Here is a 16,875-nt window from a genome sequence, read left to right as displayed (position 1 = left end):
GAAAAAATGGCACCTTATTTGACATATCTTCTCTTTGTGTGTCTCTGCTTCATGATCACATTTTGTGGCTGGGCTACTACTACTTTTGGGCTAGTTTATGCAGTCCTTACTCACAACGAATACTTTCACTGCAGTCAATGAAACCACCAGTATGAGTTAAGAGGCTCAGATCTGGCTCTTTGAAGGAGAAACACTCAGAATGCCTTGTGGTGCTAAGCAGACCCAGGTGATTACATATTTATTTGTAAATGTTTCTCTAGAAAGAAAGTTACTGTGTCTAAAAGAAGAAACTAATATTGCATAACCATGTGCAACCATTGAATTTTTCAGGCAGAAATCTCAGCTTTGCAGGGCCAATCTCACTTCTGGAAAGCAAATTCCCTTCTCTTTCACACACGTACAAACAGAGTCTAGAATGTCCAAAGCTTATGAATAATAATAATAATAATAATAATAATAAATTGAGCAGAAGCAATACAAATATATTTTTCATACACTGTGTTCCCTTTTTCTCCTCCCTATCCCTGGCTCCACTTGCACTGCTGGAAGTAACAAAAATACCTGGCTTTGACAAATAAATGGAGCTGACATCAGACCGAAGAAACAGCATGAATGAGCTATGCACAACCCATTTGTCATCTTGACAAAGTGACTTTTGGTCACCGGTGGGACACTTTAAAGACATCTGCATGGTTGGCCTTGACCACCAGCAATTCTTACAGCCTGTAAGGGGCCCTGTGAGACTGAGAACACAACCTGCTTTAGAACTGGCTCCTGCAGTTATGTCTCTTGATGGTTGTAAAGGCTGTATGATATATCAGGTGTGAATAAGATCTTTGCTAGCTGGTTATATTTACATTGGTATTGACTGCAGATAGCATCTTGTTAGCCCAAATAATAAGCCTCAAATGCCGGGAAAGGGGATTATGTATGGCCAAAAATCCACAGAGCTAGAAACCCAGCCACCAATGATTTCACTGTGTGGAATGGCACAGATTAGTCTGAAGCGACAGCATTCCGACAGCAATATTATTATATAAGCAGAAAGGAAAACGCAGGAAGGAAGCAGAGGAGGAAAAGTCAGTCTAAAATTCAGAGATTCCACAATAATAGTGCACGAGAGGCCTTAGTAACTTTAAGATGACATTAAATGGTGTGTTAAATGGGATGTGTAACAATGAGAACTCCTAACACGTTTTAACATTCAGCCAAAAGAAATGAGGGCCCTAGTCATATATGAATCACACCTACAAATGCACATGACTAGTGCAAAATTTTGGAAGATGCTTAAAATCCTTACAAACAGTGCTATACAACATCTGGCTCTGGAGTCACACAGAACTTTCATGGAGTGAAGTCCTATCTAGCTCTTCTCAATATGCCTGAAACTATGCCAATCTCAGAAAAGCTTCCTATGCTGCATGGCACAAAACAGATAACAGTGCTCAAAAAGACAGGAGCCAATGGAACACATCTTCATCCCTCAAAAATGGCTGATTTCCAGTGAGCTTCCCTTTATTATATGGTTCCCTTTTTTGACTCTGACATTTGTACATTTCAGTATGTGGGTTGGCTTAACACACCAAGAGATTTGAGGGTGACAAGGAGACCCCTAATTTTATAAACAATAAGGTATTGAACACATCACCCTGTGTAATGAATGGAAGGCATAGTCACACCCTAGAATTTTGGAGATTCTTAATGCTGCCACAGCTATTACTGAGGTAACAGAGCTCTTTCTTTGTGGATTAGAAACCTTACCACATGTCAATCAAATTATGTACCAGCAGCTGTATATATGTTAAAGTTAAATAAACCATATTTTTGCATGTGTACACTAGCTACTTGTTAAATCTCAACTTCATAATGTTTTTCCTTTCCCCATATATGCCTAGTGAGACTAGAGCAAAAGTCTTACCAGGCCTCTGCTCTTAATAAATAAATAAATATGTTCTTACCAGTTACTCTTTCAATATTTTAAAGAAAATTTTTAAAATTTTCCAACATTCTTTCAAAAATTTACTTTAAAAAAATCCTTGTTTCTAGGCTAAACTATTGCAAGTCACATTTGCAACTCAGCATGCATTTTTTAGCATGAAAGCATTTACGAGTTCAGATCACTGATCCACCAGTTCTTGTAGATTGACTTCAGCAGTAGCCAACATCAGATATTAAAAAAAAAAGTTATAAACATAAAAATTAGTTGTGCCTTATAAAAGAAAAAACATTTCCCCCCTAGAAGTCATTAAATAGAACTCTTAAGTATGTGATTTGATTACCCTTGTCAATGTCTTAGCTTGCACAGCTACATGTTAGGTTAATGGTCCTTTTTAAAATTCCAGCCACAACATTTGACGTGATGATACCCTCCTATAGCAGTGAATTCCTAAAGGTACAGCCTGCAGGTGCTTCACTAACTGGCATCATGAAAACACCCTCATTAGGTGGCCTTCAAGCAATTGTTTATCAATTAAGTCATCTTCTTCCCCACCCCTCCTCAATTATACATAATCACTAGCCATGGCTCAGTCAGACTAAAGAAACAAAGCACAAAATCAAGACAATCAAGATCTTTAATTCCTCTTTTTGAAGCTCTCCAATCACTACTAGACCCTCTCAATAAATAAATAAACAAATACACAAACATAACAACAGCATAATCAGGCACAGTGTTTGCAGCCTTTGGGCCATATCCATTTCCCATTAAATTCAGGGAATATAATAATGAGTATGATAAAATAAAACTAGAAGTTTTAGCCTATGGATTGTCAGAAATCCAAATTATTAGGCCACCACTCCCACATTTCATTATTAAGATCCTGATCCTATAAAGGTTTATATATGTGCATCACTTTAAACAATAGTCACAATACATAACACCAAGCATGTGTTTTAAATCTGCAGGATTGGCACCTGAGTACCTAGGTACCTTACCAGCCATTAAAGGATTTAAATTGTACATATCCCAGTTTAGAGGGGCTTAAAAGAGTGGCATTTCTGTTTTTTTGACCACTACCTCTCTGGGATGAGAATGGATAATTAGTAGATACGCTGTGCAAATAATAATGCAAATATCATCTCTTTTTTTCTGTTTGTGAATTGTCTGTGAGCAGATTTCAATTTTCTGAAATGTACTCACTATTCAGAATTATTTGTGAATTTCTTCAGTGACTAATGCTTTCTCTACAGGTTATTTGAAAATAGTTCATGGCTAAGACTGAAAATGAAACTATAGAGGCCTCATTTTGATAGTCTATATTTTCCAGATTATATTACTGCCTTTTTCTTAATAGTAAGGATGTATGTGAATAATGATAAAGAGAAGGTCCTGATGCTGATAATGTTTATGTCAACAGTACTGTTCATATGAGTAAAGTTATTCATTAAGTAAGTATTTGCAACACTGGAGCCCGAGACAGTTACAGAGCTTCTGTAAATTCTTAGCTGTCATAATAAAAATGAATATGTATGGAGTCTCATTTCCCCACATTTGGGGCCGAAAACTCATGAGAACAGCTTATGAGATCTTGACATCATTAAACTTGGCCTGAACTTGATTCATGCTTGAACCCAAACTCTAGACCAGGGGTAGGCAACCTCTGGCATGCGTGCCGAAGGGGGCACTCGAGCTGATTTTCAGTGGCACTCACACTGCCTGGGTCCTGGCCACCGGTCCAGGGGACGACTCTGCATTTTAATTTAATTTTAAATGAAGCTTCTTAAACATTTTTGAATAAATGAAGACTCGGCATACCACTTCTGAAAGGTTGTCGACCCCTGCTCTAGACTAAACTTGGAACATTGCACAGCTGACCCCATCTCTAGTTTTATTACTGTTGGAACTGGCTGAAAGACAGGAAGGAGCAAAGGGGAGGGAATTGGTTCTGAATTTTTCCCTCACGTTATTGAAATTTATAAATTTCGAGATTTTTCTGGTTTAAACAGAGAAGAAAAATGTCAGAAAATTCCACAGAAAATTCTTCGATCTTTCACCCAAATTTTAACACATTCAGCATTTTCCAACCAGTTCTAATTTTACGTTATTTTGTCCATAAAAAACCCCAAAAAATAAAACAGAAATTGTGGAGTTTTCAGTTTTTCAACAAAAATCCAAAAACATTTCAAGAAAAACTTCAGCAAAAACCACACCTTTTTTCATTTTCATCAACATTTTTCACTGTAACAAAACACATTTCCAACTCCAATATTAATTAACAGCACTATCAATCTGCTTTGCCAATTACAGGAGCAAAAAGCTGTGGTAGCTTCCTCTAAAAACAAGTCTAAAATAGAAAAACACAAGAAATGACAACCTCAGTCCAGGAGGGTGTAGGGAATGGATGAGGAACTGTGGGTAACAACAAATAACTAAAAGGAATTTTGTAAATTTTGTATGAAGTCATTTTAAAATTTAAAAATAAGATTTAAGAAGAGAGAAATACATACCAGTAGCACAGGGTCCAGCTTTGGATTGCTAGCTAAAACAGATGGTTTTTAAGGTGAGATTTGAATAGGATTGCCAAGTGTCCAATATTTTTACCAGAAAGTCTGATCAAAAAGTGGACCCAACACTGTCCAGTCAGCACTACTGTCCGGACAACAAAAGTCCAGTTACCTGAATAACCGTTCACAGTCGGCTTCTGTTCCACCATAGGAAAGGCAGGAGAAGCAGCTGCTGCTGGAGGGGCACTCAGCATCTGCGTAGCTCTGGCAGAGAGAGGTACCAGCAGCAGGCATCCAGGAGGAGAGATCCCGAAGCATGTGGCATTTGAGGAGTGGGGCTGGTGGCTGGACTCACGACCCGAGACCCCTTCTCAGCCTCTTTTGTGTCCTGCCCCAGGGTGCTGCCCCTGCATCCTGCCCTAGTTACCCCTCCACCTCCAGAGCGCGGCTATCTCTCCCCCATTCTACCCCAGTAAGCTCCACCCCTGCAGCCTGGTTCTCCCTGCCCTGCCCTGCCCTGCCCCAGTCACCCCTCCCACCCTGGAGCGTGGCTCGGCCTTGAACCTCCTGCCCACGTCACCCCTCAACCACTAGAGCCCTGCTCAGCTGGTGGCGGGAGGTAAGCGGAGAGAGCAGCAAGTGACGGGGTGGGAGGAAGATGAGTGGGGGACAGGGCCTTAGGGAGAAGAGGCAGAGCAGAGGGGGAGGAAGGTTTTCACAAATTAGAAAGTTGGCCACCCTAGATTGGAAGACTGAGAGTAAAGATGTGTTGCACACTGCAAGAAGGACACTATTCCAGACATTGAGGATCAAACTAACTAACACACACACAAACACAGACACAAGATGTGACTGGGAGAAAAAGACTAAATGAATATGAAAGCTAGAAGAGTTATCACAGCATAGGTCATGAGGCAAGGAGTAGGTAGGGCAATACAAGGGAAGAGATATAGACTGTACTTTGAAAGTGAGGACAATGAGTTTGAGCTTGATGCAGAAAGGTACAGGGAGCCCATGAAGGTGAATGGCCAGAGCAGGTTAAAAGGAATATTATTTTAGCTGCAGCCTGCTGGATAGAAGAAAAAGTCAGGAAGCATGAGAGGTGGCAGTTACAATCGTTAGGAGGTACAAGATGATTGCATACTAGTACAATAAGTTTTTTTAATACTCTGCTGTGTTATTAGTAACACAGGTAAAGATTTTTACACAATATAATTTGACTATGACATTATGACATTATTTGACTATGAGCTTAATACAAAAAAAACAAACAAAACAAAACAACCCCCCACAAACATTAAGCTTCCATTTCACTTGATTTTTGTTTAACATTTTTCTACCCTGAGAAATTTCTATTAAAACATGATGGAGAACTAAAAACAGTTATAAAAATCTTTTTTTTTCACCCAATATGGCAGCACAAAGTTGAACACCAGAAACATTGATACTGTGAATCATGAAGTTACAGGACGACACTTTTTAAAAAGACTTTTAACAACTCAATGGAAGAAACTGGAAAGCCTATAAAATCCATGTTCAGGTACCTGTATGCCTTTAAAACTCCATTTTGATATTGGACTAGATTTTTAATAATGTTATTCTTATTGGCAATTTTAAAAAAGTGCCTTAACATAGACTTATCCATTTTGTACTTACCAAAGACACGTTCCAAAGACAGTTGCAACCTATATTACATTTTTCCATTTAGTTTATGGCATTTCTGTGCCTCTCACAATTTATTTAATGTATTACTTATTCATTTTAGTTATGATCTTTTGTACTCAAATTTTCAGAGCCTTTAATTATGCCACAGTGAAGCTTTTTCCCGTAATTGTTATACTGAATCTTCAATGTGAGTGCAGCGTTCCTATTGTCAGCTTCTGTTCAGTAGGGTTATGTGAATATCTGTAATCAATCCAACACTGTATGTTTGGCTCAGTGCAGCAAATTCATTGTTAGTGAGTGCAAGTAGTGAATTATTCACTATCCCAGATAGTCCAAGCATAATGTGAAATAGCTACTTCAAGCCTCACGTACCTTTGTTATTGCAGATTTATGGAACAGTTTACACACATTGTGTCACTCATGATGCATTACATCTGGTTGCAACAAATCACAAAAGTGAATGTTAATGATGCAGAATAAGCTGAAATGTAAAGGCAAAAACACCTTTGTGGGGAGTGCAATCTTACCAGGCAGTACAAAGCAATGAGTTAATCTGAAATGGATCTGACTGATCAGAGCAGGGCAAATGGGAAATTCACCACAGTTCACCTTGCACTTGAATTTTTTTCAAGAAACTTGGCAAGACTCGTGTCACTCTCACTGCAGGGAGAAATGTGATAATTGGAAACAACTTAAATTTGTGAAGCACATAGATAACAAAAATCAAAACCTCACTCCATCAAGTAACATATAATAAATAACAATAATTAACAATTTAGAGTTTTATAGTGCCTTTCATCAGGTAGGATTCCAAAGCACTTTACAAAACTTAAACTGATATTACAGACCAAATACTAGCTGACAACAGAAAATAGGTTTGATCCCCCAAAGGACTATGTGACAAAAGCAGTATGATTTATGACTATACACTGGCTATGAACAGGTCTGGCTGCATAATATATTCTCATTCAGAACCAAAATAAATTACATGCGAGGTTGTATGCAGGCAGCGTGACTTAGAGTATCAATATCTGTAGGTGGTAGTACATATATATCACACCTCTCCTCAACTCCATTTGGGGAAGTCCTGAGGAGCAGACTTCTCCATATGTCTCAGGAGAGCCAGAACTAGATGGCCCATCTTGTGTCATGTGCTTCTAAAGAGCGCTGGTTCGGTTCGTGTGCTGTTTTTCTGGCCTATGCACCCAGGTAAGCCAGAATCTAGCCTTACGCTGACTTATTGTATATGGTAGTCTAATTATAGCAGATTCTATGAGCTATCTGCTAGCTCATCCCTTTGCAGAGGCTACTAAACCAAGTTGTTTCTACAGCAGGTGATTAACCTTAGTTTATGATTTCAGTAAATCCTTGCTCTCACCAGTATCTTTATGTACACACACTGGCCTCCAATGTCTCTGGCAAAAAAAAAAAAAAATACACAGACACTCAGCTGTACCAGACACCATTTTTCTATTTAGGAATCAGAGTGTATATTAGCGTTTTAAAAATTGGATAAAAACCAATAAAACCCAGCATTATGTAGGAGCATGTTTGCACTGTAGGAAGAGTCTTTCAAATACTGATCAAAACAACATTCTCTCACTATGAGTCTATGAGAGTTACTATTAAACTGCTGTGACTGTGGCTCTTTTGTCTCTTTGGGTTTGGGTGGTGTTTTTGTGGGGTAATAAAGTAATAAAGGGAGAGGATTGTTCAAACTGACAGAAGATGCTCTTTTGGTAGGTTCTTTAGATGAATCTTTTGAAATTAAATAAAATAGGTATGAAAGAATTGTTTGATGATTTTTTTTAATATACACTTTTCCACTAAAATTCATCTCGGCTACATTATATCTTGACACAATAAAAACTGAATCCTGATGTACTAAAACACTGCCATCTTCATCAAACGTGCTGAACATTTGCTCTCGTGCTGGCCATCCACTCTCAGATATGGATTTGTGCAATAGACACCAACTGGATACTTACAGGTAAAGAATCCCGAAAATCCAGGTAGGATAACTTTCTTGCATTTTTTCTTGGGTGGGTTATTTTTGTTTGGTTTGATTTAAATGTGGATCAAAAACATGCTAAGTTAGGTGGAATACTGGTTCTTATAACACTGAATTTAACATAATTTTTATCAGCAAAGGTAAAATTCATATATTGCATATTTGGAGTTAAAAGCAGAAATAAAACTCTTGCCAAGCAAAGCTCTGATTTCTAGTTTCCTGAGCTCCTGCCTCAAAGCTTTTCTCAGATTTCCATCACTGGGTTACACTTTCTGATTCACATTTGTTTACTTCTCTTCTGGATTTAGATGATAAAAGGTTGAGAAGTACGATTACGACTCCTCAGGTGTAGCTGCAGGTTTAAGGCAGGGGGCAGAGTTGGGGGAAGAAATGGAACTGATTTAGATGTGGTTTGTCAAGATCACCACTGGCTTTTATCAGCTGTTATTTCATATGTGACATACACATTTTTCTTATGGATCATGGGGAAAAAATACTCCACCACCACACTAAAACTCTAGTATTCTTGATAGTATAAGAACCATTTTTGCTGTAGGTCTAATACATCAGAGATAAGCTCCTGCAACCATCAGGCCATCATTACCTGTCTAAGGTTCAGTCTCCTAGTTCCTTGTAATTAAGGACAACAGACACTTCTCACCTATTCCTTTGAACTGGTATGCTAATTTTTTTTTTCATTTTAAAACTACATCCGTCTGACTCCAGCCAATGAAGAAGGTTATTCTTGGATCCCTCCTTGCTTCTGGCAAGGTGTTTGGGTTTATGTAGACGATGATGAATGCGAATGAAATTATATGGCTCTCTTCACCACCACAACCATCCATCATCATCCTCCTCATCACTACCACCACCACTGCTGCCATGAGCTCATGTCACCTTTGAAAAATTCAGAGTTTAATTCAGGATAAACTGATTCCGTTAGAATTTAAGTTTTTGCACTATAATTACATGCAGGCTCTCATCTCACCTACTTCATCCAAACTGTAGCATTTTTATGTCTTTTCCAAGCTTATGTTGAAGTATATACATATTTTTAATAGAAAATACTATGATATCACATGTGAGCCTATTTTCAGCTTTAGACTAATTTCAGTCAAAACTCTGGACCAACAAAAACTGAGTTAAACTTGCCCATTTACTTTACTTATAACATAGTTTAACTTGAAATATTCCATGCACATTTTATATACAGAACATTCATATTAACAAATTCTAATCTAAGTTTCCCTTTACATTCAGTAACAGTACTCGTTTTTCCATTTTCCTTTTAAAATCTCGAGTCTAAAGTACATATACGAACTCTGAAAAACTCAAACCAGTATCCTATATGATAGGTCTTCATATGTATGTAACTTCTCACTAGCCCATGTTTCAGTTCTGTGTCTGAGTAGCCTCAATACTATAATTCTGTGCATTGAATCAAAGTTCCAAGGTCATATTACCTGGCAGGATCAAGTCCTTTAGTCTATGGGCATTTTTGGTTTGGTTATTTGTTTTGCACATTAATAAACCTGATTTCCACAGATCTGTGAAGATATTTTTAGAATGGAATTTCCGCAGCTTGTATCTTACATTGGATATTGTAGCTATAATCCCCAAAAGTCCTAAAGAATTTAATGGCAGGCATAAATGAATGACCCCCTTGAACTGACTCAATATTTTGCTGGTATACATACAACTGTCGGCAAACACATCTTTACCCATCATACCACATTAAACTCATACATATTCTCTAAAGCTTGGACTTCTTCCAGTCAACCACAGAATCCACAAAGTTTCACAGCTTTTGTTTGCAGAAGGAGCATTTTAGACATTTTAATTTTCAACCATTAAGTTAGTACAAACTGATTTTGTAGCCAAATTCATTAATAAGTTCCATCTTTCATTTTTTTGTATAATTCAGTAGAACAAACTGTATCATCTAGGGACACTTGGATTCTTGTGTAAAAAGTGAGTAATCATCTTTTACCTGTAGATTTTCAATTTACAGAGACGATATTTTTTTCTACTGTTGTTTCTCAGAAGGTTGGTTTACTTAATCTTTGTTATTACTAACTTCTGATATAGACAGTCACCTTCACCTGTTTATCATTTCTTACTGTTAAAAAAAGTCCACTGCACTGCTTAGACACACAAATGCAGATCCCATTATGTTTTCCAGTTACTGTCAAAGCCTCCATATACAAGAAAGCAGAGGCACTATTCTTAGTTACCTTCATCTGCTTTGCACCACTCCAATGGCACAAACCAGCCAGCAAGACAGCTTACTGTATTTTCCTGACATACAGGTATTCCCCAGGAGGCACAGGGCCACAGGTGTAGGGTAAATTGCTAGTACTAAGAGGAAGTCAGAGCACCTCCACACTTTAGCTATCCCAACATATGGAACAGCACTTTAAGGATGTTGGCAGCCAAACATAAGTCAAAGCTCTCAAAATCCAGAAGTCACACAGCTGGCATAAAGCCATCTTTTGCCCACCCAGAACTTAAAAGTGATTTCAGTGAGCAGACCCAAAAATGTCCTACCACCACTGCAATTTGTCCTTCACTGTGGTGAGAAAATAAAAGTTTGTTTGCTAATATTGCCACTATACTATTCATATCCGCTCACAACGGGAAGTCTTGTGGATGGAAAAGGATGGTCTTGTGCTTAAATCACTGGAGTGGGCGTTAGGAAACCTGGCCTCTATTCCCTCTTCTGCCACAGACCCCTTGTGAGACTTCTGTGCTTTACATTTCTTGTCTGCAAAACTGAGGCTATTAGGCTATGAGGCTAAATTCATTAATGTTTGTAAAAAGCTTTGTGATTATTAAATGGGAGGCATTATAGAAATGCAAAGTATTTTTGTGTAAGAACTCATATTAAAACGATTGTTTTATAGTCACTCATAATACCGTAGTTTTGCTTCTTTACAGATTAGTTGCCTGATCTTGTAAACACTTATTACTAATGAGTAGTTCCATCCTGTACACAAAAGCAAAAGGGTAATTTATCAGATTTCAGTTAGTGGTAAGATATAAAATCTTTTAAAGATTTTCTTGCATACATTTATAGTTCATGTACTGCCTGCGAGAGATTTAGGCTAGGGGTTCTCAACCTTTTTCTTTCTGAGGGCCCCCGATCATGCTGTAAAAATCCACAGCCCACCTGTGCCACAATAACAGGTTTCTGCATATAAAAGCTAGGGCCAGTGTTAAGGGGTAGCAAGCAGGGCAGTTGCCCAGGACCCCATGCCACAGGGGGCATTGTAAAGCTAAGTTGCTCACGGCCCCAGACTTCAGCCCTATGCAGTGAGACTTTGACTTTCTGCCCTGAGCCCTAGCAAATCTAACACTGGTCCTGCTTGGTGGACCCCCTGAAACCTGCTTGTGCGCCCTGGGGGCCCTGGACCCCAGTTGAGAACCACTGCTTTAGACCATATAGAGTCCAAATTCTTCTAGTCTTCCAGTACTTTTTGCAATGTTCATCTACCTTGTTTTCAAGCCAAGTTAATCTATGTTTTCTAAAAGTGTGTTGACTGAGTCAATGTCACAAATTGAGGTCTAAAAATATAAATATTTTTCCCTGATGTGTTACTTTTAGTCTGACATTGAATTTCTACATAAATTGTTTCTTCGCTGCTCCTAACTCCTTTCTGTTAGTTAGAGCTATGTGGCAGATAGTTGGGAAACATATAATCTTGGACCCATTATAAAATCCATCTTCACGTATTTTTTTGTTTTTCTTTTTATTTCTTTCACCTCTATGCCTCTCTTCCCCCCTCCCCTTTTGTCATTGATATCTAAAAAGTTATCATTGGGCCTGACCCAAAATCCATCAATAGCAATGGAAAGACTCCAACTGATTTCAGTAGATTTGCTCAACTAAAGAGCATCCAAAATGTTTAACCATGAAACTGAAAGGCAGTGCAAGAACAGGGGATATTTCCTCAGGAAAGGATTACAAAGTAGTGTAATTGTTAATGACTATGGCAGCTGAATTTCCAGTACAAACAGCAGTGACATCCTCAGAATGACACATTTTATAAAAGTATCATGTATGTTCACATTGGCTTCTTATTACAATCAGTGTAGTCAAAAGTGCCTGAAAATATACTGTGTTGTACTTTCAAAACTAAAGTTTTGGACTTTAAATCATCTGCATTTTTTTGCTTTACTAACTTGTTGTATCCCTCATGTATCCTTTATGCCATTTTTTTCAACAGTCAGTATCTGTATAGGTTGAAAGCAATAGCACCCTCAAACCTCATATTTCAACCTCTTTGCTCTGCTCATAGGTATTGGCTATAGAGAAATCTTTTGTACTAGAGCACGTTACTTTGTGAAAATAATTCTCACCATGAATGCACATTATGAATGTAGTAATCAGTGAGTCTCACAATGTCATATTAAAGTCATTTATGAGTTTAAAGTCAAAATGATGATTCCAAGATAGCGAACTGGAATATTTTCTAGTTAGCTCAGCACTGAGATAACCTTGCATTGCATAAAGGCAACAAATACCCAAGATTTGATTATACAATGTATTCCTTTCTTTGCACAGTTACTTTTAGTACAGCCCTTAGTGTTCTTACTACCTGAAATCCAAACTTACCAGGCAAATGCACATTATACAAGGATTGTCTGTGATAAATGGGATCTGTAGAACTTCCCCTTCATTTTCACATTTTGCAACAGATCCTGAGATGGAAATCAGAAAAAAAAATATGTTTTCAAATTGTAATGCACTGGCTCTCTTCAGTATCTAGGTTCCTTATTCTGATTTAAACTCCTGCACAGCTCCTAGACTTCAGTTTTAAATCTCACCTGCTCTAACTAACCAAGAATATCGGAAACAAATGCACAGAGACTATTCAGTTTCAAAGGGGTAGTTTCTATAAGGTCCTGATGAGAGCTGGCAAATGACTAGCCTTTTTATTCTGTACAAAGTCTAGACTTTCCTAGTGTTCCCCATTTACAGCAGAGCTGCTTTTTCTCCTCGCAGATGACCTATGCAATAATGAGTATTTCATTAATAATAGGATACTTCTGTAAATGACCTGATCCAAAGCTTATTGAAATCAGTGGAAAGAATTCCAATTACTTCAGTGGGCTTTGGGTCAGGCCCTTGGTACAATACCAACAACTCAACCCAGCACCTTTTTCTGATCCACAAAGAACAGACTGCCATCAGAGTCGATTTACAAAAGGAGTCAAATTAGAGATATGGTCTCTCTCCCGATTAGTCCTGTCTTATCTCATGTTGGAATCACTTTTTGAAACCTAATATGTCTTGCCTTTACTAGAAATTGACTCAACATTTTCCTCTATGCACCAGGTGTCAGTAAAGTGTGTCCTTCAAGAAAGAAAAAAAAGCAGCAGCCTAGGTCTTCACCTGCCTGCATACATGTAATTATATCCTACTATTATTAACCTTTCCTTCTAAAATGCATTTTTAAAACAAATGAATACAAGGCAAATCTAGTACTTTTAACAACCAATGAGATAAATAATACGACAAACAAAACAACGGCACTTATTTATTATTAGTTATTAGGATTTACTAATGAATTACTCCAAAAGCCTAGAGTGGCCCTGGGAGGTGGGAATATGGTTTGATGTCAAAGAGCTTCTGGGCTTGAGCAGTCCGAGGTTACCCATCATCATTTGTAAATGGGCACCGCTCCTCTTGCAGGTCTACCTGCCCCACTTCCCCGGATCCCCCCCTCCCCGCCCGGGATGCTGAGCGGAGCCCGTCCCCGGGATAACGCATCTGCCAGGCGGGTTTCCCCGGCCCCTGCTGGCCAGGCTTGAAGCGCTGTTGCTTTGCCTAGGCGGGCCACGGCGAAGATCCGCTCTCCGCACGCCTCACCCTGCCCCTGCCCGTGGGGAGTCTCCCGCTTACCTGTCAGGAAGGAGGAAGCCAGAGACATCTGGCCCCACAGGGGGCTAAGCAGGAGCCAGGCGGCGAAGGGGACCGCGGGGGAGCGGAGCAGCGGAGCCAGAGCCCTGCCGCTGGAGAGCCAGAGCATCGTCCCCTGGAGCCGAGCCCCGGCTGCGGCAGCGAGAGGGGCTCCCGGCGTGTGAGGAGCCGGACAGGGAGGGAGGAGGGGTCCTGCTGCTGCCGCCGCTGCCGCCGCTGCTCTGAGTCTCCCCAGGGCGGCGCGGTGTTTCCCCGCCCGAACCTCTCATGCAATATCATTCTCATGTGCACTGGTACTGTATACTATGCACACAAATAGAAAAAACCAAAAAAAAAAAAAAAAAAAAAAAAAAAATAAAAACGGCCATAACAGCATGCTTAGACTGAAAAGAGCAAAACTCCTTTGCTCTTTTCCTCAATACTGATCTAGTTACATACTATCACTTTCCATTTCATCAGTGTCATGCACTATATACACTTCTCTGAGAGAGATCCTACGCTCCCTGAAGCTGCCTATGTGTAACGCAGAATGATCAGTTCCAGAGATGAATCTACAATACCATGTCCATTAGTAATAAGAATTTATTTTTTTACAAACATTTTATGCGGCTTTGATGATCCTGAATAATTGAAAAACGGTGTAGTTTTATTGGGAGGAGCTTTAACAATTTACTTCTCCCAGCCAAATTCCCATAAATGCCTCCTGAATTGTTTATGTAGTTTATTTGAATTAGTTTAATATAGTGATGAACATGTTTTAAACACCTACGACTTAGGCTGAGGTTTTATTTGGTGTATACAGTTTGTAATCTTGTTGCATTAACTGCCTTCACTGAGAAAATGAAGCATGTTATTTCAATGCAACGCCTGGAGTGGGAAGCGTGTTTCATTTTTTCCCCTTTTTTAAACTTCAGTTATTTTCAAGCAGCACTACGATCAAGCTATTTTATCTTCTTACTGGAAACGACTTCGATAGCAAAGAATAATCCTTCTAAAACAAATTAACAGTACAACTTTGATATTAAAGTAACTATCAAACATGTATAAACCTTGTATAAGCAATTCAATAAAACACCATTTGAATATAATGATCTCAAGTCCAAAAGGTTACCTGCACCAAGTATAATTATTAATGCAAATTAATATCACTGCTACTCATGTCTAGACTAGGGCCACTGAGTTGGAGTCACGAGGAGCTCATTCTGTTCCTTGCCTCTGCCGTTGACCTGCTGTTGAGACCTTGACAGTCCCCTCACTTTTGCCTTCGCTTTGGCCACTGCTCCGTCTGTCTGTAGAGTGTACACTTTCTGGGTCCAGTCTCGACTCGATGACAAAGCGTTACCGTCGGAAGCCCAATTGAGCTAGATGCGCTATTTCAGCGTCTCTTCTTTGGCTGTTTGCTCGCCCACAACAACCACAAGTGTCTAGACGGCCCAAGTACGACCACCAGGAAACCTCAGTTGAAACGATTTAAAGTCAGATTATAAACACTACTATTAAACGAATCACATCGCAGAGTATAAAGATTTTTTAAGTTACCACATCTTATTGGCGGGATCCTCCCTTCCCCCGATTCACTCTCCTCACACTCTCTTGTCCTCACTCATTGGGCAAGAACAATTTGCCTCAATCGCATCTCGTCTATGTGGATGGTCCAAGTCTAATGCGAGTGGGCTCTTGACAGGCATCGCTTCCTGATGCTCTATAGGTAGAGCATGCTCTCTAGCGGCTCTGAACTGCTTGCTTATTCTTTAGGTCCTGCATTTATGCAGCAAATTGAGTAAGGTCACAGTTGGGGATGTTTTTCTAGATAGACTTAACAGGTATAAAATTCCTATTTTTCTCTAAAAAATTGGACTATTGGTGAAAATTCACATCTAGGCAGTTTTTAGTCCTTAATTTCCTATGTGCATTGTATCAGTTTATCTTCTTTGATTTGGCCTCAGCAGTCCTACATTTATTGTTACCTAATAGCTTAAAAAGCACTGCATCTACACAGCTCTAAGAAGGCTGGATCCTGAGTAGATCATGTGACAACAACTGTAGCCTCTTTCAGTTGGATTTCGCGGCATATTGTAGACATTTGTTTTAACAGAAACCTAGCGTCACCCAGAGGCCAACTAGGAACAGCATGGATTCACATGAAACCTGCGTGCCAGGAACTACATTGCTCTGGCACTCTGAAAGGCCTTTAGAGCTGCAGGCAGGCCCGGGGTCCCCTTAGGCCCAGGGCCCTTGAAAGGCCCCAGCCCCACCAAAGCGCCCGCACGTTCGTGCCCTTGCCTCTAGGGGCGGGAGGGGCAGACTCTCGAATTCATGTCCAGAAGTAACAGGGCCAGGGGCCCGCCGGCTCGTGTCATGTTGAGAGAGGATAACAACCGACTCTCATTATTATACTTGTAAGATTTACGTAAGAATTACTCAAACAGCTTAGCAGTGGCCTGGGAGGTGGAATAGGTTTAGATGCCAAAGCCTTGTGTTCGGGTTGCCCAGTCCCAGGGTTCCCATCATCGGTTTGTAAGATGGGCACCGCTCCTCTTGCAGGTTACCTGCCCCATTCCGCGGGTACCCGCCCCTCCCGCCGTGCATGCTGAGCGGATTTGCCGTCGCGGAATACGCATCTGCAGGCGGTCCCGCCCCTTTGCATGGCCTATCCGGCTCTGCTGCGATAGCGGCTGTTTGCTTTGCCTAGGCGCGCCACGGCGAAAAGTCAACGCCTCTCCTCACGCCTCAGCCCTCCCAGCTCAGCCCGTCGGGAGCTCTCCCGCTTACTGTCAGCAGGTGATAGCCAGAGACAATTGGCCCACCAGTGGCCTAAGCCAAGCCCGAGCCA

The 16,875-nt window shown here is 40.0% G+C and overlaps 1 protein-coding gene across 1 annotated transcript in view; it reads right to left on the bottom strand.

Moving 5' to 3' along the window:
- BMPER (BMP binding endothelial regulator) overlaps window positions 1-14,195 on the bottom strand; it is a 217,616-nt gene extending 203,421 nt beyond the window's left edge. The window contains exons 1-2 of the mRNA XM_032778745.2: window positions 14,025-14,195; window positions 12,735-12,820 (exon numbers count right to left, since the gene is read on the bottom strand). Coding sequence (XP_032634636.1) covers window positions 12,735-12,820; window positions 14,025-14,151 — 213 coding nt within the window. The 5' untranslated portion in view covers window positions 14,152-14,195. The remainder of the gene's footprint in view (window positions 1-12,734; window positions 12,821-14,024) is intronic.
- Between the last annotated feature and the right edge of the window lie 2,680 nt (window positions 14,196-16,875).

The sequence above is a fragment of the Chelonoidis abingdonii genome, chromosome 2 (genome assembly GCF_003597395.2).
Source record: "Chelonoidis abingdonii isolate Lonesome George chromosome 2, CheloAbing_2.0, whole genome shotgun sequence".
Lineage (NCBI taxonomy): Eukaryota > Metazoa > Chordata > Testudines > Testudinidae > Chelonoidis > Chelonoidis abingdonii.
This window is presented reverse-complemented; position numbering and strand designations above follow the sequence as displayed.